Raw genomic sequence first — 25,491 nt, 5'->3', positions numbered from 1 at the left:
AGTAAGATGAATAAAATGTATAGATGAATAATATTCAACCAGATGGAGAAGGGGGGTAAGGTTATTTTGGCCAGAAGCAAGAGTGGGAGCCAAGGTACAGAGGCAAGAAAGAAATCTGTGCATGTAGAAAACGACCACATACATCTCTGCTATTGCTGAAGAGGGCTAGGAATGAGTTCAGTAGGAAGCAGATCTTGGGAGTCTTATACACTTAATATCTTGTAGCCTGGTTCTGAGGATGAGCTGAACAGTTGAAGCCGGGCAGGGGGCATGTTGCCCTCTAGGTTAATCATTTTTCTGATGGCACGGAGGAGGGAATAAGGGAAGTTAGGATTAGAAGAGGAGCAGCTAAGAGACTATTACAACAGTCAATAAATTGAATAATTATTTACTGTCTACCTGTGCGGGGTGTGTATGGGAAAGGCTGCAGGAAAGTAAGGGGGGTTGGCATGTTCCACACCAGGCCACATAATAAGGGGGGGGGGGGCATTGTCTAAGGAGAATTTTAAAACAATAATAAAACTGACTAGGGCTTCCCTGGTGGCGCAGCGGTTGAGAGTCCGCCTGCCGATGCAGGGGACACAGGTTCGCGCCCCGGTTCGGGAAGATCCCACATGCCGTGGAGCGGCTGGGCCCGTGAGCCATGACCACTGAGCCTGCGCATCCGGAGCCTGTGCTCCACAGAGGGAGAGGTCACAGCAGTGAGAGGCCCGCGTATTGCAAGAAAAAAAAAAAAAAAAAAACTGACTAAAAGTCAGTTTGATTTTTTTTTTTTTTTTTTTTATCACCATGGGCCAGTAATTCTAAGTGAGGTCAGTGATAAAATATTCCTCCTGCCACGGGGTGGACCATTCCCACAGCACCAGCCTTCTTGGTTCATCACAGCTAAACACTTCCGTGCAAGGGGTCCTGCACTAAGACTCTCTGGGAGCTGGAAAGATAAAGACCAAGTGCTTGCCCTGAAAGGAGCTATCACCTTAGCAGGGGAGATAAGGCACACACCCCGATAACCATAACTCACAAAGAGACTTCCTACAAATCTGCCCTTCTCCAGTCAGACTGCAGGATCAACGGTGGGAACCAAACCAGTCTTCCGTCCCCGGCTTGCACATGGCCACCCCTGCTGAGGGCAGAGCCCGTGTCTTTCAGGTCACCTCTGAGACCCCCGTGTTCTGACCTGATCCAGAAGGAGGGTGTGATCCTTCTACATCCAGTCCTGCTGTGCACCTGCCATATTGCTCCCTTCCGAAAAGTCACAGAGCCAGAAGGCACAGAAGCTTTCGTTGTTACTGCTTTGTACCCACACTAGCGATGCATAAATAAGGAAACAAAAGGCAATGGATATCATCTCTGAATGCACTGTTCAAGGGAGGTAGTGGTAACTGAGAGGGGAAGACAGCACACTGCAAAATCAAAGAGCAAGAGGGAGGAGTGTCTTTGGACAAAGCTATTGAGGTCTCTGTATTCATAGCAGCAAGTGCCCCAGAGAGGACAGGCTTTTATGCCATTGTTTCTCCCCCAACCTTCCTCTGTAAATATCTTAGGATACTAAGACCAGAACAGGCATTGGAAATCACCAAATTCAACCCAGCAATTTTCAGGCGTAAAATAAAGCCCAGAAAAGTTAACTGACTTGCCAAAGCCACACAGCTGGCTAACGGCCCTCAGGAATAACTAAGACAGTGCTTACTCTCGAGAGGAAAAAAAAAACACGGGTTAATGTCTGATTTCTTAAAAGCACAGGGCCTTGGAGAATAAAGAGCGACCTGAAGCAAGGCAGTGTCTACAGTTTGGGAAGGGGTGTGTGGGTCTCTAGGACTGCAATGTCAACCCCCCCCTCCAAGCAAGGGGATGAAATTCTTGCTGCCTGGACACATGCCACTCTTCCAAGAGCAGCACAGTAGATCACCAGGGCTCCCAACTTGCCACTCGGTCTTTTGTACCCCTGTAGCAAGATCATTTACTGAGATCTGAATTTGTATGGGTTCTCCCAGTATTTTCCCTTTCTCCCTCTTATAATCAGGTAGCTCAGGTCTTTGTTTTCTTGCCTTAGTGAACACTGCAGGGTAGAGAGCAAAGGCTTTCAGAAATCACTGATTCGCCCAGCCCTCTGTAAAACCTGAGTTACCGAAGAGATGATGCTAGGTGTGTTCCAGAGGGGAGAGGAAAGAAGGGTCAGCCTTTGAGAAAACCAACAGAGGAAGGAGGAGGTTCCCCAGAGGGAAAGGGGACAGAGGTGTGGGGATTCCAGGGCACCCAGGAACTGCTTACTGCTCTGGGGCTTCTCCAGGGGGAAAGCAAGACTTTGGAGCTGCATGGACACCTAGAAAGGTTGGCCCTGAGCCTCAGACACCTTCCTGATCAGGAACAGACAGTCTTCAAACATCAAGGAGAGGTTTAAGGCCATGGAATTAAGCTGATTTTAAGAAAAAAAATTTTAAATGGTGTCATCTCTTGCACTCTTAAATTATGGACTGAAATTTCCACCAGCTGCCTTCTGAAGTGTGTGTCAGTCTGGAGACATAGTAGAGGGTTCAACATCCTCTAAGACAGCCAAGCTGCGCCTCGCTTCTTATCCTGAAAACGTTGCACTACCTGCCTGGCACTGTCAGCTCCCTTTAAATATTAATCTACAGCCTTTTAAATATTATAATTACCTCTACATATGACACACTGCTACCATTATCCCCTGATAACTGAAAATCTTTTACTTTTAAAAATAATACTAGCTAACACTTACATAGGACTTACCATGTGTTAGGCCTTAAGAGCTTAATACATATTAACTCATGTTAAGCCTCATGATAATCCTATGAAGTGAGTCTTATTATGATCCTCATTTTAAAGAAGAGGAAGTTAAGGCACAGAGGGGGTAAGTAACTTGAACAAGGTCACAGAGCTGGCAAATAGTGGATACTGTGTTGAAATCCAGGCAGCCTAGCTTTGGAATCCATGTACTATTAATTTCCCCCAAAACATTATAAGCCAGACATGCGGGAGCTAGCAGCCTGTTCTGCTGCCTCTGCTAATGGGACTGGTTTCTTAAAAGCAGAACAAACAAGACCACAGCATCGCCACCGGCCTCAGGAGTCTGAAGCCTGGGCCCTACCTCTACAGGTCTCAGCTCGCCTTCCACACCTGCCCAGATCCGGATCCTGAAGACGGTGGTGATGACAACAGATATGATTTATTCAGTGCACACAAAGAGCCAGACGCTGGGCTAATGCTCTACGAATCCCTCCTCTCAGTTAATCCACGTACAGCAATTATGGAAGGCGGATACCAATATTACTCCTACTCGACAGAGGACAGAATAAGGCAAAAGAGGTTGAGCGGCTTCCTAAAATAAAGGTGCACCGCTAAGTGGCAGAGCTAAGCCCTGAGCCAGGCGATGCCAACGACAAAGTCTAATTTCTTAACCACTTATACTGTCTGGCCTCCTACACAATGCACGTAAGAGCATGCCTGTGATGGAGCAACAATGCGGGAAATAGAATCCAACAAGGTCTCCGTATCTGCCTGGGAAATTAGATATAATTTATACTCAAAATAGTGTAAACAGATTTCTTATAAGGAATATTACCATAATTAAAGAGTGAGACCCTTGACTGTTGACAATTTATGTTAGGATTACACACACACAGACATGACCAACAATAAAGCATGGAAAAACATAATCAACCTCTATAAATTATTTAAAATACCCAAATCATGCCCAAATCCTGTTTTCTACACAAAAACTAATGAAGATATTAAGGAAAAAGACAGTATGTATAGAGAATAAACAGAAGCAGCATTTATTACATTTGTTTGGGGTCATTTCCTGATATTTTGCTATGATTTTATTATCTAATCCTATTAAAATCAAAGCAAAGACACACTAATGAAAGCTCTAGAATGCTGTAGGGAATGAGCTTCCTTTCCTGGCTGGAAATGTAGTGACCCTAGGTTGGCAGGGACTCGAGGGGCCATCTATGTTCCTACTTGCCTTGCCCATCCCTGCCCAACTGGTGGTCCTCTTTCATCTAGGACCCAAACATTCATCCATGCAATAGCAAAACTCCCCCTGTCCAGAAGCCCTGACATCAAGGTCATACTCCTCCTTCCTCTGGAGATTAGCAATTCAGAGTGCATAGCCTTCACTGTGACCAGAACTGTCTCCCTATAGCTTTCCTCAGCCCACTTCCTCCCTCCCCTGAGCATTGGGTGTGATCCATGGCTGAGGCCATCCTGGATACAACATAAATCTCCTTGAGAAGTGCACTGATTTGGTGAATGTGCACTCCCCCACCGACCCCCGCTTCCCACAACAAGAATCCTAATATTTAGTTAAAAACATTTGATGTGTTTACTGGTTATGGAAACACATATATAAAATTTTTATAAAACTGTGATTGAAAGCTCAGCTTCAGTCTTTAATGAGAACTCGAACACATGCCTTAAACTCTCAGAACAGCTTCCTCATCTGTAAAATGGGCATAAAATCTACCTCGGAGGCCTTCTTGTGAGAATTAAAAATAAAGTATATAGAAATTCCTGCACATGAATAATTATCACTAACATTCACCCCATGGTGAATGTATACATCAGATATGTTAAGAATTAAAGTTGTGGTGTACAATGAAATGTGTAGCACACCAGCAACTTCTCCCTCATTGTATTAAGAGGAGGAAAAATTGGAAGCAAGGTCCCTGGGATCTACGTTTGTGCAGATTGCAAAAGAGGAAAGTGACAGTTCTAGAAAAAATTTACTCTCAAAGGAATGTACGTGGTTCCATAGGAATTTCTAAGGTTTAATATTAACTTTAGTTTATATTTTTAAGTGAAGCCTACAGTTAGGCATGCTACACAGGAAATGGAATTTTCAGCTTTCAGTTGGCAGTGCCTTATTCTGGAAGCATCCTGTAACAGTTAGTTCCCAAGCTACTTACTGCAACCTGTTTATCTGAATTCTCTTCAACTCTTTTGTAATAAGGGTGTGGCGCTTAGGATTTCTGTGGAAGTCAGTGCTGACTATGCAGAGAAAATCTCCCAGGGAGAAAGTCAAGAGCTGATAAGAAGGTCAGGAAGAATGCAGGGAAAAAAGAGACGAGTGAGGCTGGCGTTCTTTAAAACTGAAGACAGAAAAATTCTTGCCTGCACTTTAATTCTACTTCACCTTATGAAACCCTCCTGCTCTTCTACTCTGCTCAACCTCTTCTTTCCAAACTATTTCGACTTAAAAAATGAACTAAGCCTTTCTACGTGTCCATATGATTACTTCTTGATCCTTTACTGTTTTATGGGGACAAAAAGAGCTACCCCTGCGCTGGACGCTACCCTTGCCTGTCTCCTGGAATTTTTCCAAGGCCTCACGGCTGCATCTTCAACCATAACCTTAGAATGCCTTGTCCTTCCTTTGGCTTTTAACAATGCTTCTAATAGCAGGGGCCATAGAAACGAACAAGAAAGGGCAAGTCTTCTGATAGGGACAAGTAAGAAAGCAACTAGTTTTCTGAAGTACCTGAAAGCTTCACCATCCATCCATTCCTACCCCCTGACACTTGGTAGACAACGGGCTGTAAACAAAAGCAGGCAGGAGCCACTTTTTCTTGCACATAAGCTTTTTTGATTCTATTTATGATTGATTGAATCAGTGCATTTGTCTTCTCACATGTGGTTTGTATTATTCCTTTCTTTTTTTTAAGATTGTCATCATTTTTATCTACTGGCTCAGTACCCTGTTACTCAATTTTTTCTTATTTGTAAATAATTTTTAAAATTAGGAGACAGGAAAAAAAAAAGATGTAAAGCCATACTAACAAAGAAAGAACAGTAACATTTTCAGTAAATGGTAATTTAAAGATTGCATAGAGGATGTAATAACTACATGGCTGACCCTAAAATTCCATCAAAACTACAATCAGCTACACAATTCTAACACTGAGAGAGACTGAAATATATGGCCAAATAATGAAGATTTCACCACTTGGCACTTATTTTTTACTTTATTACACAAGTTTGTATGTCATGACTAGATTCAGTTTTCTATCTTGACTAGGGCATTATCTCATTTGTGCTAATTGATAATCCTGCAATGTAGGTAAGGCAACTATTTCTACCCCCATTTTACAGGTGAAAAAACTGAGGCTATTCACTTGCCCACAGATTTACACAGAAGCCTCGAATGCAACCCATCTTTTCAAACTTCAAGCTCATACTGCTTCCTACCAGTCAGAGTAAGAATTTCTGTCACTGCCGGTCATCGGCCAGTTACCCTGTGCCAAGCACTGTGACTGAAGTGCTCGGCATGTTGTGACCACACAGGCAGGAAGTAACACAGTCAGGAATCTTTATCCAGATGTCTCTGATTCAGAAGCCTAAAGCCAATCAATATACTCTACTGCTATATGCTATGCACGGGCATCCTCAGAGCGTGTTAAATTTACATAACATTATCACAAATTAAATAACAGCCAAATTAAAACCTTTTCAAATGAAGATAAAAAAATAGGAAAATAGAGGGATTTTTTGCCTTTTAGAAATGTTACTGAAAAATTGGCAAGAGACATGAAGTATGTTTGTTCTTGTGCTTCGATGATGATTAATGAACTCCGTTTTGGAAAGGCAAGATCTGCACTTGGCATTAATATTATAAACTTTTCTCATTGCAGTAGCTTCCCTTTAGGTGGGAAAACTGGTTACATAAGGCAGTGATTAATGAGATGCCACAAATGTTGATTTAGTCCCAGACACGGGTTTTTTTTCTCTCTCAAATCTAAATGCTTCACCAAAATTAATTTTAAGTCACACAACAAATATGAGTAAAGTACTGATTCAAGTTGAAAATACATCACATGCTCAACCTGAGTCCATATGCTTTTTTCCAATTTCTTCCTGTTTTGCTAGAAAAAAAACATTCTTGAACAGTCTGAGATTCCAAGAAGGTGTTGCCATTTTGTTTTTTCAAAACCATTGGCCAGATTCTGTTCTTGAATACTGTTTGAATTTAAATGGGAGATACATAACTTTTAAAATATCGGATCTCCAAAGCATGGCAATACAGTTTTTAAATGGCAAGTTTCTTCTTCTGGGAGTTAACAGTTGCAATATTAGCAATACGATAGTAGGTGAGTTGGAGAAACACATGAATATTTTCATTTTTCATCTATCTAATCCTTACGATGTACTCTATACCAAGTGAAGGAAGAATTCTTAGTCCCAAGAAGGAAAGTTCTGTCCTGAATTAAAGGTATCACATGATTCCTTTGGGCCATTTGAAACAGTAAGAAGCTACGAGCAAAACTGCTGGTATGTGGACATCCAGAGGCATGCTTCCTGAACATATCATTAGTAGCAACACACCAGGTAGGAAATCAAAGTCGTTATTCTAACTGCTTACAACTGGGTCCCCCAAGAAGGACTATTTATTAAACACCTAATGTTTTCATGGCAACATGTAAAACTTCCTAAATAAGAGCTCTAAAACATAGAATTTCTACATTGTTTTGGAAATGAGGATATATCTATGGCATTTTTCAAATAAAGTAGAAGTGAAATTTTCTTACTTTGATGAAAAATTATTAAAACTAAAGATTTCTCTTTTTTTTTTTTTTTTTTTTGCGGTACGCGGGCCTCCCATTGCTGCGGCCTCTCCCGCCGCGGAGCGCAGGCTCCGGACGCGCAGGCCCAGCGCCACGGACCACGGGCCCAGCCGCTCCGCGGCACGAGGGATCCTCCCAGACCGGGCACGAACCCGCGCCCCCTGCATCGGCAGGCGGACTCCCAACCACTGCGCCACCAGGGAAGCCCCAAAACTAAAGATCTTTTAAAATAATAGGTTTAGGCTTAGCCCCAGGAGCTGCTGTGTAAATTTAGTTGAGAAAAGAGTGTAAGATTACGGAGGATGTATATTTACAAGGGGAAAAGAGATTAACGGGAGGTGGGAGATACTCTGAACTCAAATGAATAGCCACAAAATTTTTTTCCTCCTACTTCCAAAGAAAGCTTAGGAGAGGTAACCTTAGTCTGTAATAGTTTACCAACAAAAAAGCATGATTATCTCAATATTAAGTACCTGTATTTGTTTAAAATATTATTCCCTTACTATGTATACAGAGCATATATCATGATATATTTTGCACAAGATAACTTATGATCTAAGCAAAATATATGTAAAATAAAGCACCAAATAAAAATTAAACAATGCAATATCGTTGTCTGGCAACATATAAAACAGGTAAAGTTAAATTTTGTAAAATGTACTATAAATCCTTAAAAATATTTTGATGTACGTCTTGAAACTGCTCACAGAATTTTCATCTATTACTTAAATAAAAATAAGCTAAATGGCATGGGTGACATGTTACATAAATTAAATAATAAAACTAGAAGTAAGTATTTAACAAAATTCAGAATCAGAGAATTTTCTAAGCATAAAAGTAACAAAAACAAAAAAAATCCCATAAATAAAATACCAATAACTATGACCACATGCAAATTTAAAACTTTATATAGAAACAAATAATAAACTAGAAAAATTTTTTTGATAAATACGACCTTTTCTGGAGCAACCCTCTTGTCTCCATTCATGTTCTGTCGACCCCCTACTCATAATATGGGCTTCAGTTTCGACACCATTTCCTGATGTTCACATCCTTAAAGTATTTGCCCCTTTTAAGCATAGGCCCTGCATTTCCCTGATCTCAAATCTTACACTATTACCTTTGCTCCATGACACTGTGTGTTGTGTGAGGGAAAATATTGAATACATCTTGTTCATCTGTGTAAACTTCACACCAAGCCTGCATACTTGTCAAATGGTTGAACAAACAAATGAATAAACAAATATTCTCATGAAACAAAGTCAAGTGATAAAAGCAGGACATTAAATTGAAAATAGAGACATTTTATAAACACATGGCTACACACAAAGAAAACCAGTATTAGAAAAAAGTGTATAACAAAACAAAACTGTAAAGGATGATTATCTGAGTGAGGGATTACAGGCAATTTGTCCAGGAAACTTTTCTGTACCTCTTTAACGTTTTCTGAATTTTTAAGAATAAACTTTTCAAGGTGTAAAACTCTATTTTTCAATTGAAGAACAGTTCATTTACAATATCATATTCATTTCAGGTATACAGCATTGTGATTCAGTATTTTTACAGATTATACGCCAATAAAAGTTATTATAAGATAGTGGCTATAACTCCTTATGCTATATAGTATATCCTTGTTGCTTATCTAGTTTACACATAGTAGTTTGTATTTCTAAATCCCATACACCTAATTTGCCCGTCTCCCCTTCCCTCTCCCCTTTGGTAACCACTAGTTTGTTTTCTATTTCTGTAAGTCTATTCTGTTTTGCATATACATTCATTTATATATTTTTTTAGATTCCACATATCAGTGATATCATACAGTATTGTCTTTGTCTGACTTATTTCACTGAGCATAATATTCTCTAGGTCCATCCATGTTACTGCAAATGGCAGAATTTTATTCTTTTTTATGGCTGAGTAATATTCTACTGTGTATATATACCACTACTTCTTTATCCATTCATCTGCTGACAGGCACTTGGGTTGCTTCCATATCCTGGCTATCGTAAATAGTGCTGCTGCAAACACTGGGGTGCATGTATCTTTTCAAATTAGTTTTTTTTTTTTTTTTTTTTTTTCCAGATAATGCCCAGAAGTGGGATTGCTGGATCATATGGTAGCTGTATTTTTAATTTTTTAATGTCCCTCCATACTGTTTGCCATAGTGGCTGCACCAATTTACATTCCCACCAACAGTGTACAAGGGTTAAAACTCTAATTTATCTAAGAAGTTCAAATGTCATTAAACAACAACAAAAAAGCATGTGCTACCTCACCTTTAAATTTAAAAAACATCAAAACAGTATGTATATATAAAAAATATGAAATATCGTGACATGAAAAATATGTTGACACCAAATATCTATGGTATTGGTCACTACAGTTATACAAAAGACAACATTCCAAAATAATGTGAACACAGTTTTCCAGAACTGCATGTTATTAAAAAATTATACATTAAGTTAGTTAACTCCTTAAAATGGCTTTTTAAAAAAAAAGCGATTGCATTCAAGTTTAATATTCAGACTGCCAGAAATCATTCTTTCCATTTCAAAACTGTTAAGCAGAGTGAGTTCTGCTGGGTGTTATCCACCCAGCATGTTTCAGTGCCAGTGTCTACAGTTGTTTGTTTCAGAACCTCTAATTAGCTGCCTTATCTTTTGCAAGGGATTCTTCTGGTGCTAAGTTTTAATCGTCCAAATTAATTGAAATACTGTAGCAATTTCAGATTAACATTTTCAAAATTAACAATGCATAAAATAAAATCACCCATAAATCTGCTTTGTAACAGCAGCCACTAATGAAGTCTGCACAACATACCAGATCACGTTGCTAATTTGCACTGTTCTACATAGCTAAACTTTAAGAAATAAGCTTTCCTCTGTCCAAAGGTTGGCATAAGTAGGGTACACAGAAGATCTCTAGAAGAATGAGGTCTCTGGAGCCAAACACTGCAATTAAGTCCTGGTAATTGCCAGGTGCTGTGTGACCTTGGGTAAATTACTCACCTCTCAGAGCTTTGGTTCCCTCCACCGAAAACTAACAGTATCTCCCTCTTAGAGTTTGTAGCAGACAGACTCTAAGATGAACCCCAATAATCCCTGCCTCCTGGTATTCACATGCTTATTTAATCCCCTCCCCCGAATGTGGGCAAGACCTGTGACTTGCCTCTGGCCAACAGAAAGGTGATGGGATGTCATTTCCATGATTTTGTCATATAAGACTTAATTTTCCATCCTTCTAGGAGACTCCATCACCTTCTTGGCTTGTACACTTTGATGAAGCAAGCAGCCATGTTGGGGAGGCCCATGTGAGGACAGCCTCTGGCCAACAGCAAGCTAGGGATTGAACACCTCAGTTTAAGAGACCAAAAGGACCAAATCCTGCCAAGCTGGGAATGACCTGAGCCTTCAGATGAGACATAGCCCTAGCTAACATCTTGAGTGAGGTCTTATGAGAAACCCTGAAGCAGAGGACCCAGCTAACCCTCGCCCAGACTTCTGACCCACAGAAACCGTGAAATAAAAAACATGCTGTTTTAAGCTGCTAAATGTATGGTAATTTGTTACACAGCAATAGAAAATTAATATAGGAGTGTTTAAGTATTAGTAATCACCACCACCACCATCACTTACAGAGCACTTACTATGTGCCAAACCTTGTTCATAAATGCTTTACCTATTATCTCATTTAATCTTCACAATGACAGTAGGAGATGTCTGCTACTATTACCCCCCATTTTAGAGAGGCTAAAACAGGTTTACAGGTCCAAGACTGTACAACTAGTTAAGTGGAGGGGCAGGATACAAACCCAGATCTATGACATTGCACAGTGCTCAGTATAAATGGCTGTACAGGGCTGCCTCTGATGATCAACAAGTGTCCATGTAAGTGAAAGTGCCTACTACAGTTGGCCCTCCCTCTCTGCAGATGTAGAACCCACAGGTAGGGAGGGCCGACTGTACTATGCAATTTTGTGTAAGAGACTTGAGCACCCACAGATTGTGCTATCTGTGGGGGGTTCTGGAACCCCCGTGGATACCAAGGGGCGACTATACAGACAAAACTAGACAAGATTCTTCCTTCTCCTTCCTTCCCATGATTCTTTTATTGCCACAGAGGCAGGTTATGGTCTAAACTTAATGCCTCAAGGGCTGCAGTCTCTGGCTCTCTGGCACTCTCATCCTGACCCTTCCAGTAGGGAGGGAACATTTCTTCCCACCTGCCTCCACAAAACATGCCGTCTTAGGTCTTGTTTCCCCAGTTCTCTAATTTGATGGACCAATCTACACTAACGGGTATGTAGGTAATGGTGGAACAAAGGATTATCTCCTTATAGAAACAGAGTACCTCTATCTAAAGGAGAATATCACATTGGTATTTTAGGTATAAAGACAAGGTTATAAGAAGATACTGTGATTCAAGAACACTTCCTTTTTGGTATCCCTGCAAACTAAAGCTGTGAGTACGGATGAGCTTTTTGTCAAGACTCTCCAGTTCCCATTTTAGGTACATTCCTCAGGATTTACCTTGTCTGATACTAGAAAACAATCAAATAGAAGAGACTACAAATGGAAAAAGGCCAAGGTAGAAGAGGTGGAAAACCCAGCCACAGTACGCCCAAGGAGGACAATGTCTAAAACGCATACACTATAACAGATGTACATTATAATCTGCTCAAACCAAGCTGCTCTTCTTTCCTTGCCCCATTCTTTTGTAAGCAAAGCTGTTCTTTCTTACAGAAAACAAATTTCCTGTGAACAGGCTGGGTCAGGCCCTCTCTGCATGCTAGAAGTGGACACAGAAGCCAGGTGGCTCATCACATGTACCCTGGCTGCAGTGATGTCCTCAGAGATGATCAGAGATCTGGGCCAGGCCAGTTAAAGACACCTTGGGATTTTTGTTAGATTTACTGGGGCAAAGGTGTCCAGTTTTCTCTGAGATTGCTAGCTGTGGGGAACTGAGAGTTGCTAGTGGCCAACTTTGCTTCCAAGTGAGATAACCTGCCTGAGGTGCAGGTTGACAAAAAATCAACAGAAAAGAAAGGAAAACTGAGACACAAGGAGAAATGGAACATGATATCATTTGAGCCCCTGGATCTAACTCTGCCTGAAGCCAAACATGCTCCCCTTTAGTTACCTAAGTCAGTAAATCCTCCACTCTTTTTTATTTTTTTCCCTTAAATTATAGATCTTCCTCATATGACGGGGTCACATCCCAATAAACCCATTTTAAGTCAAAAATATTGTAAGTTGAAAATGCATTTAATACACCTAACCTACCAAACATCAGAGCTTAGCCTAGCCTACCTTAAATGTACTCAGAATACTTACATTAGCCTACAGCTGGGCAAAATCATTGAACACAAAGCTTTTTTACAGTAAAGGGTTGAATATCTCATGTAATTTATTAAATACTATACTGAAAGTGAAAAACAGAGTGGCGGTAAGTATCTTGGTTGTTTACCCAGCGATTGTGTGGCTGACTGGGAGCTGCAGCTCGCTGCTTCTGCCCAGCATCTCTGAGAGCGTCATGCCACATATCGCTAGCTGGGAAAGATCAAAATTCATCATTGGAAGCACGGTTTCTACCGAATGCATAACGCTTTCACACCATTACTAAAGTCGAAAAATCTTAAGTCAAACCATCTTAAGTCTGTAGTTTTTTTTTTTTTTCTTCTGCTTTTCAACAAAATGAATCAGTTATATATATACATATGTTCCCATATCTCTTCCCTCTTGCGTCTCCCTCCCTCCCACCCTCCCTATCCCACCCCTCCAGGCGGTCACCAAGCACCAAGCTGATCTCCCTGTGCTATGCGGCTGCTTCCCACTAGCTATCTACCTTACGTTTGGTAGCGTATATATGTCCATGCCTCTCTCTCGCTTTGTCACAGCTTACCCTTCCCCCTCCCCATATCCTCAAGTCCATTCTCTAGTAGGTCTGGATCTTTATTCCTGTCTTACCCCTAGGCTCTTCATGACATTTTTGTTTTCTTAAATTCCATATATATGTGTTAGCATACGGTATTTGTCTCTCTCTTTCTGACTTACTTCACTCTGTATGACAGACTCTAGGTCTATCCACCTCATTACAAATAGTTCAATTTCGTTTCGGTTTTATGCCACTTGACAAACAAGAGCACACTGGATGATACAGAATTGAGGTCAGAATATCAAACCTAGCAAGAGACTGATAACTTTATTTAAATATCTGTAGTTGTATATAAATGCACTTTTATTGATGTACTTGTTAGATACCTTGTCTCCCTGTCCTGTGCCCTTCTTTAAACCACAATGAGTCTCCTTCACTCTGCCTACCTAGTCAACAACACCATTCATAAGTGACAACACACACTTTGGTGGTTCCTCACACACCACACGCTATTGCTGTTGGACATGTTTATGTTTGTATGTCCTATTGCTCCAACAAAATTCCAAGGTCCTCAAAGACAGGGAGGCTTCCATATATTTCTAATATCTCTGCAGAAAAAAGTGAGTCTCAAAAGTTATCTGTCAAGAACAATTTAAAAAAACCCAACAAGCTTTTCTTTTCATTCAAATAATTGCCAGTATGAGTCATTTTGGTAGGAATTCCACAAACTCCATTCCAATGTTCTAATTAATTTGATAACCATTCTCACTATTTGTGTACAGAATGACTATAAAATTATAAACAGTTATGATACTAAGGATTACTGTATCAGTGTCTGTCCTCTTTCCTGGTATCAGGGCAATATTACTTGTATCAAATATTGTTATTTGAAGCCAATACTTTTGCCTCAACTGGTTCCTCTCATTTACCTCACTTCAGACTAAAGTTCTGGAACAAGTTTACCTGATTCTCATAAGTTGTTGGCTCATAAGAAATTTGTGAAGTTTCTTTGCCTACTTAGCATTATATGGCATGTTCTTTTGCTTCTGAAATGGGATAGTATTTGACTACCAGGGCCGTAGATATAACAAAGGAAGTCCAGGCCATACCTGACCTTCCAAGTGAGGAATGATTTTTCAATGATAAAAATGTTAAAAGCAGCTCACCAGGTTCAAGACTTCCTTTTCAGAATATTTTTCTAAATATGTAATAAATGCATACTTTTTTTTTCTAAGACATAATTACTCTAGTAATAGAAATTATAAAAGTACATAAACGATCCAGAAGTGGGTTCAGTATATAGTACTCCAAATGTTTTTTAATTTCAATAATCACATTACTGATGCCATGCTTCCCATCTAAAGGCCCCCCCACCCCATGTACGTCTTCAAATATTTACCTTCCCCTCTTTTTCCTACGCCGGAGGTAACAGAGCCGTGTAAAAGACTGGGCTCGGCAAGGCATGGGCAAACCTGCTAGATGACAGCAATAGTGACACTTTGTGAGCTCGGAATGAGCCTGCAAAGGGAAAAATAAATCCTCCCCAAACGAAAAAAAGATGTGAGGAAGGGACTGTGATGTACGTTTCAGAAAAATATCATCATGGTAAAGGGAATTAGGAAGGCAGTCCTGAAAATAACTACAAGGGGATCAAATGCCTTAGAGCAAAACCAGTCTTTGTGTCCATAGTTGAATAGAAGCTTGAGAAAATCAGCTATTTTAAAAACCGGAGCAGGCTCTCCAGCACTCGTGCACAGCTTGGATTTCTCATTTCTCTGCAATGAATCTTAATCACTAAGTTCTATTGTCCCAGTTTTTTCACGTTCATTCTTTCAATGTGAAATGTATTTTTACAGTTTTACAATTATGCTCCTAATATTTAGATTAGGATTTATGTTTGATGAGAAATTCATTTTAGAGGTAACAGAAAAGACAGAAGTAGGTTTGACTGATTAATATGGAAATATTGTAATCTACAGATACTTTATTACTTATTTACTATAGACAAAAGCTCACTTACTAGAACTTCACGAATATACATTTGTCTCCCTCAAAAAAAAAAAAGGAAAAAAGAAAAACGTAGTTTTAGATAAATAATTTTAAAAATCCTGGGTTGCTATTTTTCTCATCAATGTTTTCTACTCGAGAATTAAAAAGATAAAAGTTCTCTATCGAGCAAATTGGCATTATGTTTAAAAGCAAGTCTAAAAGAAATCAACAATTCTGTTTAGATTTGGAATGAGTTTACCAATAATTTGAAATTAAAACATTAAGGAAAGCTGTATTAAGTTGTAATTCAATGCAAAAAAACAGCATAACAAACATTTTATTTATATAAATGAAAACATATATAGACAACTCAGCTTAAAAGCAATCTTAGCCTACATTTGCTTCTCTCTTTTCCAATTCCTTTTGCTTTTTGCACTAATTACATAATTAGATCTTTTTATATGTTTACCAGACTATTCCCTAATTATTTTTATGACACTATGCCATACTGTAATGAATCAGAGTATAAAATAGAATATTAAAATATTTTATATGCACACTCATCTACATGCATTTATGCAATCAACTTTGTGCCTGTATCTACTCCTTCCTTAGGCAGAATACAAACTGTGGAGGGGAGCCATGCTTTATAATTAATGACATTGCTGGTGCTTATTGTTGTATAAGATACGAAGTTGGTAATGAAAAAAAGATGTCTTGAATTCCTTTCTTCATACAGGAACAGATAGGAATGGCATTATCTACCAATCCTATCCACCTGAAAGAGAAAGTGACCATCTTTGAAGATGTCTCTTCTAAGAAACAGTAAGACATCTCCTCAGTGAACAAGAAAAAACACTGTTTCTAACCCACATTTTTCTCTTCGTAATCAAGAGTTTAAAAATGAACACATGTGACGCAAGAGCTCTCAGAAAGAACTCTGTTCACTTACTATTCAAGGTTATCACAAATCACATGAGTAACGTAAGATCAGAAGGAAAATGAGGTACCTAAACATTTCCCATCTACTCCATCTAATCTTTAGGTAGTGCAACACAGAACAACGGCCTGGATTTTTTAAAAGCTAGTGACTGTGGACTTAAATATGACATGCTATGAGTTCCACAAATATGAGATAATTTTGCAATAGTCTAAAAACACAGGGTTGATTAAAAGAACACATATGCTGGTATATAGATTTGCCACATGCAAGCTAAAATAAATCTTGTATCTTCTCTACTCAGACAGAAGAAAACTTTTAAAGCTCAGTATTAAAATTTAATTGGTAACTTTGACCTTGGGTTCCACTTTAGGTGAAATATATTACACCAGTGCTCAGATTTTCTTGAGATTTATGATCTCATGTTCTTGAAAAAGGCCTAGCACCTCCGTGTTCCTGAAATAATTGATCTGTCTCTTATAAGTGTTATTTTCCTGAAACCAACATCTGTCTCAGGAAGAAAAGTACAAACTGATGAAAATACCCTGCTATGTTTAAAAAATCCAAAAGAGCTACCAGAATTTGCATCTAACACATTACTATTACTATATTTATAAAAGCAGTCAAGATCATAAGTTGATAAATTTCTTAGCACGTAATAGAAGACAAGAAAAAGTCAAAACTAAACTGCAAAGCATTTGTAAATATATCTATAAAGATTAACTACAATTATTAATAAAAAGTAAAAGTTTTAAATATGCAAATAAGACACAATGTAAACCTCACATCTTTCGTGGTTTGAACTGAACTCCACAATATTTGCTTTTAACCTTGGGAGTTTTTCTTTCTTTGTTTCTTTATTGCAATCACAAACACTACTAACTTCACCAAAAAACTCTCAACCACCACTGTTGATTGTGTCTCTTCTTAAAGATAAGCAAAATATCTTGGAAGCCATCAGGTAAGTAGGGAACAACAGCAAATCTGAAAATGACTGTGATAATGTAACTTCTAGCTTCACCTAGAATTCAACATAAAATTCTGAGTTTCTTTGCAAAGAAATAATTGGCAAATACTTTTGATTCTCCTACACATGACAAAACGTCCAATATTTAACATGCTCTACCACAAAGTAATTATTATAATAATTGCCACCTCTTAGCATTTACTACATACCTGGCACTGTTATAAGTACTTTTCATGTATTAACTCATGTAATGCTCAAAACAACTTTGTAAGGTAGCTACTATTATTAATCTCCTTTTACAAATGAGGACACTACAGAGAGGAAGCAAATTGACAAAGGTCAACAGCAAGTAAACAGCTAAGTTGGGTCCTCAGCCTAGGCAATGTGGCTCAGAGCCATGCTTCCCACCATTGGACTATTCCATATTCCTTGAGTATACTGGTCCACTTTATCAGCAGGAGGAATTTAAAAAGCAAGAGAGCCAGTGCATGCAGAAGTATATAGCCATTCATTAATTCATTTAACAAATATTTATTAAGCACCAACTGAAACTGTATGCAAGGCCCTGTGTCCTTGTCCTCTGAAGTAAAAGGCTTTTGCTTTAATTTCTCAGGCCTCCCTTGAGTCTCAAAAGGCTGGCTCAAGAGTTAATGATTGGGAAATGTGAAGATGATAGAGAAACAAAGAATAGCTGTTGGGCTGGGGAACTGGTAACAATTTAGACTATAAATCCACCACATGGCAGAATCACAGAACTCACAGTTCCCTGAAAGATACAGAAAAAGTCCTGACACACATTCCTAAGGTGTTTTTACAGGGAGCAGACCCCCTCCAGATGAAAATTGCTGATCACAAAAATGTACAACCTAGACTGGTTGAAACCAGAAAGCTGATGATACTTGAAATTTCACCCTGATGTCAACCAATCCAAGAATTGTGCAAGAGCTGATCACACACCTTGTAGTTCCCTCCCTCACACTGCCTTTAACACCCCATCCCTGAAAGTCTTTTGAGCATGAGCTGCCCATTCTCCTCCCTTGGTGCCCTGCAATAAATGCTGTACTTTCCTTCACCACAACCTGGTGTCAGTAGATTGGCTTTACTGCCCAAGGATGAGTGGACCTAAGTTTAGTTCAGTAACACTACTACCCAAAGAACTATGCATTAAGTTCCTTTCCAGAACAAAAGGTCTATGGAGAAGATATGTAATTTACTTTGGACAGGGCTCTGAAATTTGGACCTGGTTGAAGTGGTTACATCTGACCTCCCAAATTCTTTAATCACTTTTTTTCTACAAGCCACTCTAAGTGAGACCCTGGAAAGTAGTCAGTGTGTTAACACTTGGAAAAGACAACTAAAATAGCTAAAAGAGAAAAGATTAAAGGACCTTTCATAGTAAAAACACTGATAGCAAATAATGCTCCTTGGAAGCAGTCTGTCCATGCTTAGGAGGTCTCAGTTTTATTGATCCCTTGTTTAAATATCCTGGAGTGAAACTTCTCCCACACAACTGTGAAAATCTTAACAATAGTTACATCAGGATCAACTCAGAGTAAGACAGTCAGTCATCAAGCTAGGGTTAACTTTGAGCAAAAAAGGTTTGCAACTTGCCAAGAGAAAGTAATAAACAGAAATAAACAGAAATAAGCAAAGATAAAAAAGACAACCAACTCTAAACACATAATTCAAGCCTAACATCAAAAGACACTCTACAGGGAGAAATGATTATTCCATTAGGATCTACAACAGGCAAGATCATCAACTATTTGCTTTCTTTTCAAAAGTGTGGAAGAATGAGAAAACACATATGTATTTACTATACCTAATGGAAAGCTATGTGTGTGTGTGTATGTATATATATATATATATATATATATATATATATATATATACACACAGCTATGTATATTATATATAATGCATATTTTTCCCCCAAACATAACATATGGCACTACTTCTTTTGTATCTGTAAGTTTATTCTTCATGAAGTTCTAAAAACTTTGGACAAATATAAATACCCGAAGAGCTATACCTATAGAAAGCCATCACCTTTAGGATAAAGGAAGATAAACTATTTTATTATTGGTCCATTTTGCCATATTTATAATCTGTGAATTCATTATACCTCCCTTTAAATAATCTAAGGGCTCCTAAAAATTCTGGCTATAATGTACATAGTTAAAAGTCAAATGTGTTCCTACTGACACACTGTATATATAGAAATGCATTTCCTTGGGGGAGAATAGATTAAATGAAAATGCCCACAGAAGAAAGAGAAAATAATATTTATAAAGTTTAGGTAATTTTCAGAAACAGAAATACTATAACTCATACAAAATAAAGAAAAAATATTATGTTCACAGTCATACACTCCTACTAAATAGAACAGAAGAAGTCACTTTTAAATATTATTGTAGAGTTTTCTGCAAAGGGTATCATCTTGGGAAAGTCAGAACCAATAAAAAAGCAAACCAGAACCCCTAATTTTTTTAATGGCCTTAATTTTGTTCTGTACTTAAAAGATTTAAACTGATCTCAGGACACAAGTGAGGCAATTTCTAGCCAGAGGCAACAGAGCTCCCATAAATCTTTTCAAACAGCTCATAAACTGGCATGGCTACCAGGGGTGTGGTTTCAGTGAAAAGCTATAATGCTTTGAAAGCTAAACTTTACAACTAGGTGAACACTGTTTACGATGAGAAAACAAAACACATAATCCAGATTCTTTTCCGGCAAGACTACTCTATATTTCATGTTCTACTTGATTTATTATTAAGTTCATATATTTGGAATCCTTTAGCCATGAATATCTTTTACTCACAATAATATGACCATATACACAACAAATTTTGGGTAATTAAACTATGGAAGGCATTGCTTAATGGACAAAAAATAATTATATGTAAATAATGACAGGGTCAACCTCATGATATTAAACAGGAAACAACTGAACACTCTCTGCAGACAAAGAATTGGTCTCTGGAGAGGACACTTGTTCACAAAGTCCTTAAACTCATTCTTGTATTATAAAATAATATAGATATAGGATAAAGAAAAGTATTTTCCCAAATGGGGAGGGTACCAAAGTTGTCTGGTTTATGACCTCCCCCCACGCCCTCAGAACATGCTGATTTTTTAAGTGCTGGTTGATTTTTTCCAGGTTTGGGAGGGAGCAGGGAAAGGGTGTTGGATATGTTAGCATTAACCAGGCACCCTGAGGCTGTTCAGTAAGCAAATAACCAGCTCAACTGCTGATTGCGGAAAGACTGTGGTACTGATGGTTACTCATCACATGACCCTGTCCTAGGTAAATGATTTACACAGTAGACGGTCACCTCCTGGTCACACATTATATACCAAACTGCGAGGAACACAGGCCAACAATCTGTCTGACTTTCTACAGCAATTCCCATATACTTTCATAATCACTTAACTGAAAAAATGATTATAGATGTTTAATCACACACCTGGATCCACCTGCTTGGGGGTTCTTCGGAGTCCATTGGTCCGTTTCTGTACAGAAAGGTAAAACAAAGAACAACAAAGATTTCGTGTTATCAAATTGTATTATTTTGTGACACTTTGGAAGTCCAATGAATGTTGCACTTTTCCCATTTAACACTACGACATTTAAAATAGATAACCAACAAGGACCTACTGTATAGCACAGGGAACTCTGCTTAATACTCTGTAATGACTTGCATGGGAAAAGAATCTAAAAAAGAGTGGATATGTGTATATGTATAACTGATTCACTTTGCTGTACAGCAGAAACTAACACAACATTGCAAATCAACTATACTCCAAAAAAACTTTTTTTTAAAAGTATGACTAAATTTGATCAAAACACTTGGTTCCAAGGTTTCTTTTTATAATTTTTGTTTCTCTAATAAGTCTTCCACTTGAACAACACTGCATTTGATAAATCATTGATATAACACTATGGGAAAGAAATATCTTTTCATTCACCATCTCTGGCGATTATGACTCATTTTTTTAAGTCATAATGACTATAGGAATTATGAAAACAAAGCCCAGGCAGCCATTTTTGCTTAGAAAATGCTCCCAACGAAGAGTTTTGATCTCCAAAACTCTAACGCAGCTATTTTTGAGGCCTGACAGACCTGGAGAAAGTCAGTCCGAAAGACAGGGACTGGAGAAATTATACAACCTCCAAACAAAGATCTCAAGCTCTGACTTTAGCAAACACTTAAATGAGAATGGTGTTTTATTCATGGATCAGTGATATCTGAATATTTTAAGAAACAAAACAGCCATGCAGCTTGTGAACCATGAAAGTAACTTCTTATTATAGAAAAGGAATCCATAAGAAAAACTGTGTGTTACAAAAATTATAGATAAGATGCAAAACAAAAGAGGTTTTAAATCTTTGAAAATGCCTGTTTACACATTCAATTTCACAAGCATTAAATTAATTCCTACCTAATAACTATGGTAATCTGACTAATTAATAAGAACTTGATTTTCACTTTTCGTTATATAACTGGATGAAATGCTCAGTCTGTAACTACCATATAATTCAGATATTCACAAAAGCAATTTTCTTTCTACATGTGTTGGGGTTTGTTCCTGTGTGTGGAGACTTGGTTTCATTCAGAGCAGACTTGGCTTTGCCAAGCACACATTAGCCATGGGTTTTTCTTAGGGTTCTTCCTGTTGTTTTTATTCATAAGTTAAATGGGCCTCAAAAGCAGATGTCAGGGTTCTCAGGTAAAAGCAAATTGGAGAATTATTAAAAATATAAATTTTGCTTTTAACCCAACTACTTTTAAAATGGATTTGTGAAGGCCTAATATGATCATTAAATCAGCATTGAAGCTATACTGAACAAGGTGGATGGCTATACTGAAAAAAAAAAAAAAAAAAACCCTAGTATAAAGAGAGCGCTGTGAGTGAGGAGAAGAAAATATCACACTGGGCTTCTTAACAGCCAAGCACAAAACGGGGAAGCATGATGAGTTATAGGTTCATATCCAATAACTTGGAAGAAAACTGCTTTCAGAAACGAAATCTTTTCTGTCTAAAACTTTATAAAATTTTTGGAGCTCTCTACATAAATGACAATATTTTCAACAGGAAAATATATAATGATGGATGTCTTGTGGCTATTTACCTCCTGCATTTTCCTCCACCTTCTTAATGTACAACAGAAGCTGTTTTTCTACTACTCTAACTCCTCTTACTATCACAGTGCTTGGAAGGCAAGAAAGAATTCAAACTTTGGGTCTTATTCCTACTAGCCCTAAACTAGTACTATTTAAAAACTATTAACTTAGAAAGTGTAAAAGGGAATTTCAGTTCAAGAGCAACTCTATATGACCCTGAAGTTAGGATTAAAATAGGGAACATGGTGCAATTATTAAGAGTATGGATTCTATAATCTGACTGCATAAATTCAAATTCAGACCCTCCCTGTCACTTGACACCTGTTTGATTGGGAGCAAATTAGTTGAAGTCTCTTTGCCTGTTTTTTCATCTATAAAATGGGGATAATAATAGCACCTATTTCATAGCATTTGTGTTGAGAGTTAAATGAGTTAATTTATGTTAAATGCTTGGAACAGTTCCTGACACATAGTGAGGATTATTAAGTGATAGCTTATTATTATTGATATAATTGTCATTATTATTCATTTCATGATATTTTGAATGTTTAAACTCAGGTAAATGATAACATTTTGCTACTAAAGTATTACCCTACTATTTATATTTTAGATTTTTCCTCCTGAAAGTCATTGCAAATCAGTGATCCTGAAAACAAACATTTCTACAGGAAGAGTAGGCAGTGGAACAAACTATGATCTGGTGCATTTTAAAAAAGAGAGAAGCGACTTAGACCAAGTACATTGGAGAGCTTGAGATTTATTATACTTTAAAAGCACCTAAAAAGTATTTTATATTGTAAAAAATTTGGAAATGTTTAGCAGAACATATTTAAACAATGTTAAAGTGCAAATTTCAACTGTTATTCTATCATATCTTATCCAACATACTCCTCTCCCCCACCTATATTCTCAAAAGCCTGCGATAGAGCTGGACAAGATGCTGTCCCTAGCAGGGAGAGGAGGGCACATCCAGTTGCCACCCCTGGGAGCTCTCAGTTACAGCCCCATGAGATCCGACTATCAGTCTTCAGCACATTCTCAACTTCTTTGATCTACCGAGAAGTAGGGGACGGGCGGGTGGGGACAACCAACCAACCTGATTTTATTTCTTGCTTCATTACCTATTACCTTGTCTTTCTCTAAAAGAAATGCCTTTATCGTCCAAGAATCTCTCTTCTTGCCTCTTTTAGGAGAAACCTAATTCTCTCTTTTGATTTTACCAACACAACGAGCAAAGTTTCATTTGCTATATGAAACTGGCTTTGGTTCCTCTACCTATTTTAAAAGCAGAACAACCTATGTTAAGGAATAGCTTTGAAGTAGATATATATTAAATAGATATGTGATGATAACCTTGCTTCCTGGAGCTAGAAGTGGCTTCTGAAGGTCCACTCCAGAATGGGAGGCAAGATGAACATCCCAGGTTAGGGAGGCCCAGGGCGATCCTGTGGCTATTGAGAACTGACCTACCTTGAGAATGAAGCGTGAAATTAAAAATTCACAATCATGGCCATTGACAGGGGAACAGAAGAGGACTACGAATTGGTACATGGAGAAAAAGAAGACCTCCAAGAGAGGGGGGAAAAAATCACAGAGCTTATAAAAGGTCTTCATTGGTACTTCTGGGAAGACTCCTAAACATCATATAAGCATCTGCCTCAGAGAGTGAATATACCTTCCACAAAGTCTTGGTGGGGAGGTGTGGAGTGAAAGATGTTTCTTAACATTCTTTTGCTATACTTCTCCCTTATGCTAAGCTAAAGTTTCCAAATAGGTTGGCCAGTATAAGATTTTACTATAATTATCCATCCAAAGTAGAGATTATTAGCAGAATCACACATTAAATAAAAATTACACTTTGTATAATCAGAAGTTAAGCAAGTCACTGAAGCCAGTCACTAAAATACTGATGCTGCATTTAAGAAAATCAATGTGAAAATTAATTCCTTTCAGAATAGGCTTACGTGTAATTTTTAAGAGTATAAAATGCCTGGAGAGAATTATTTTGTATCATTATTTTGTATCAGTGTGAAAATCATTAACCACTTCTTATTAGCACACTTTCTGTCTGTAAATACGCCCATTTCTCATTGCTTAAATAAAATCAAGTGAAATCATCTCACCCAGGGCGGGGGTGGGGGGATACATGTATACCTTTATCTAAGAGGATAAAGGTAAAGTAATATTGAGTTAAAGTTCAAAGCTCTACGAGGAAATCTGTCTCAATTATCTAATAACAGAGTGAGAGTAAGAGAAAGAAGGGTACTTTCCAAGATCTTCATTGACACTGCTGGAAGAATCCTTACAGTTCTGATGAAAAATCTTATCTATTGACTAAACACTAAAAACAAGTTTATGTTAATTTATTTTAGCCCTAGCAGAACTCGCATGACCTATTTTTTAAATACTATTATCCTGTTATGCACTCCCTGAGCTAGATTCTAAAGTCTAAAATATAGTCAACTGATAACACTTAAAGGGTGCATGTGAATTTCCTCACATCACATTCTTGATACCCTGTATGTACAAATTATATGCTTATGCAAAAAAGTAAAAAGAGTTACCTCTTGTTTGACATCTTGCTGTACTTTTCATTATTTTTACCAACTATATAAATGCCAGCCTATTAAAAACATACTAATACTATACTACTCTTAATGAGATATAATTGTCATGTGCTAAAATAATTTGACATAGAATGTTTTTTGTCATTCTTTTATTCTGAAATTCTCAGATTACTACATTTCTGGTTCATATTAACTCATCACAGACATTTTACATTTTAATTTTCATTGCTATGATTTTTTTTGGTGGTCAGGTAAGAAATGTATTATTTTTGGTTGACGCCCAAGGTACCGGTTGCCTGTAATCTGCTATATTTTTCATTCTTTCATATTTTCTTAAAAGAGCTTTATTCTTTTTTTTACATCTTTATTAGAGTATAATTGCTTTACAATGGTATGTTAGCTTCTGCTTTATAACAAAGTGAATCAGTTATACATATACATATGT

At 37.9% G+C, this 25,491-nt stretch overlaps 1 protein-coding gene across 3 annotated transcripts in view; it reads right to left on the bottom strand.

The window, feature by feature from the left end:
• VAV3 (vav guanine nucleotide exchange factor 3) overlaps positions 1-25,491 on the bottom strand; it is a gene marked incomplete at its 5' end in the record, with an annotated part of 392,829 nt that overhangs the window by 109,001 nt on the left and 258,337 nt on the right. For all 3 annotated transcript variants that reach the window (XM_082833520.1, XM_082833521.1, XM_082833522.1), the window contains one exon: positions 20,821-20,866. In XM_082833520.1, coding sequence (XP_082689646.1) covers positions 20,821-20,866 — 46 coding nt within the window. The remainder of the gene's footprint in view (positions 1-20,820; positions 20,867-25,491) is intronic.

This window comes from Leucopleurus acutus (genome assembly GCF_964270905.1).
Source record: "Leucopleurus acutus genome assembly, chromosome: 2".
In the NCBI taxonomy this organism is placed as follows: Eukaryota; Metazoa; Chordata; class Mammalia; order Artiodactyla; family Delphinidae; genus Leucopleurus; species Leucopleurus acutus.
This window is presented reverse-complemented; position numbering and strand designations above follow the sequence as displayed.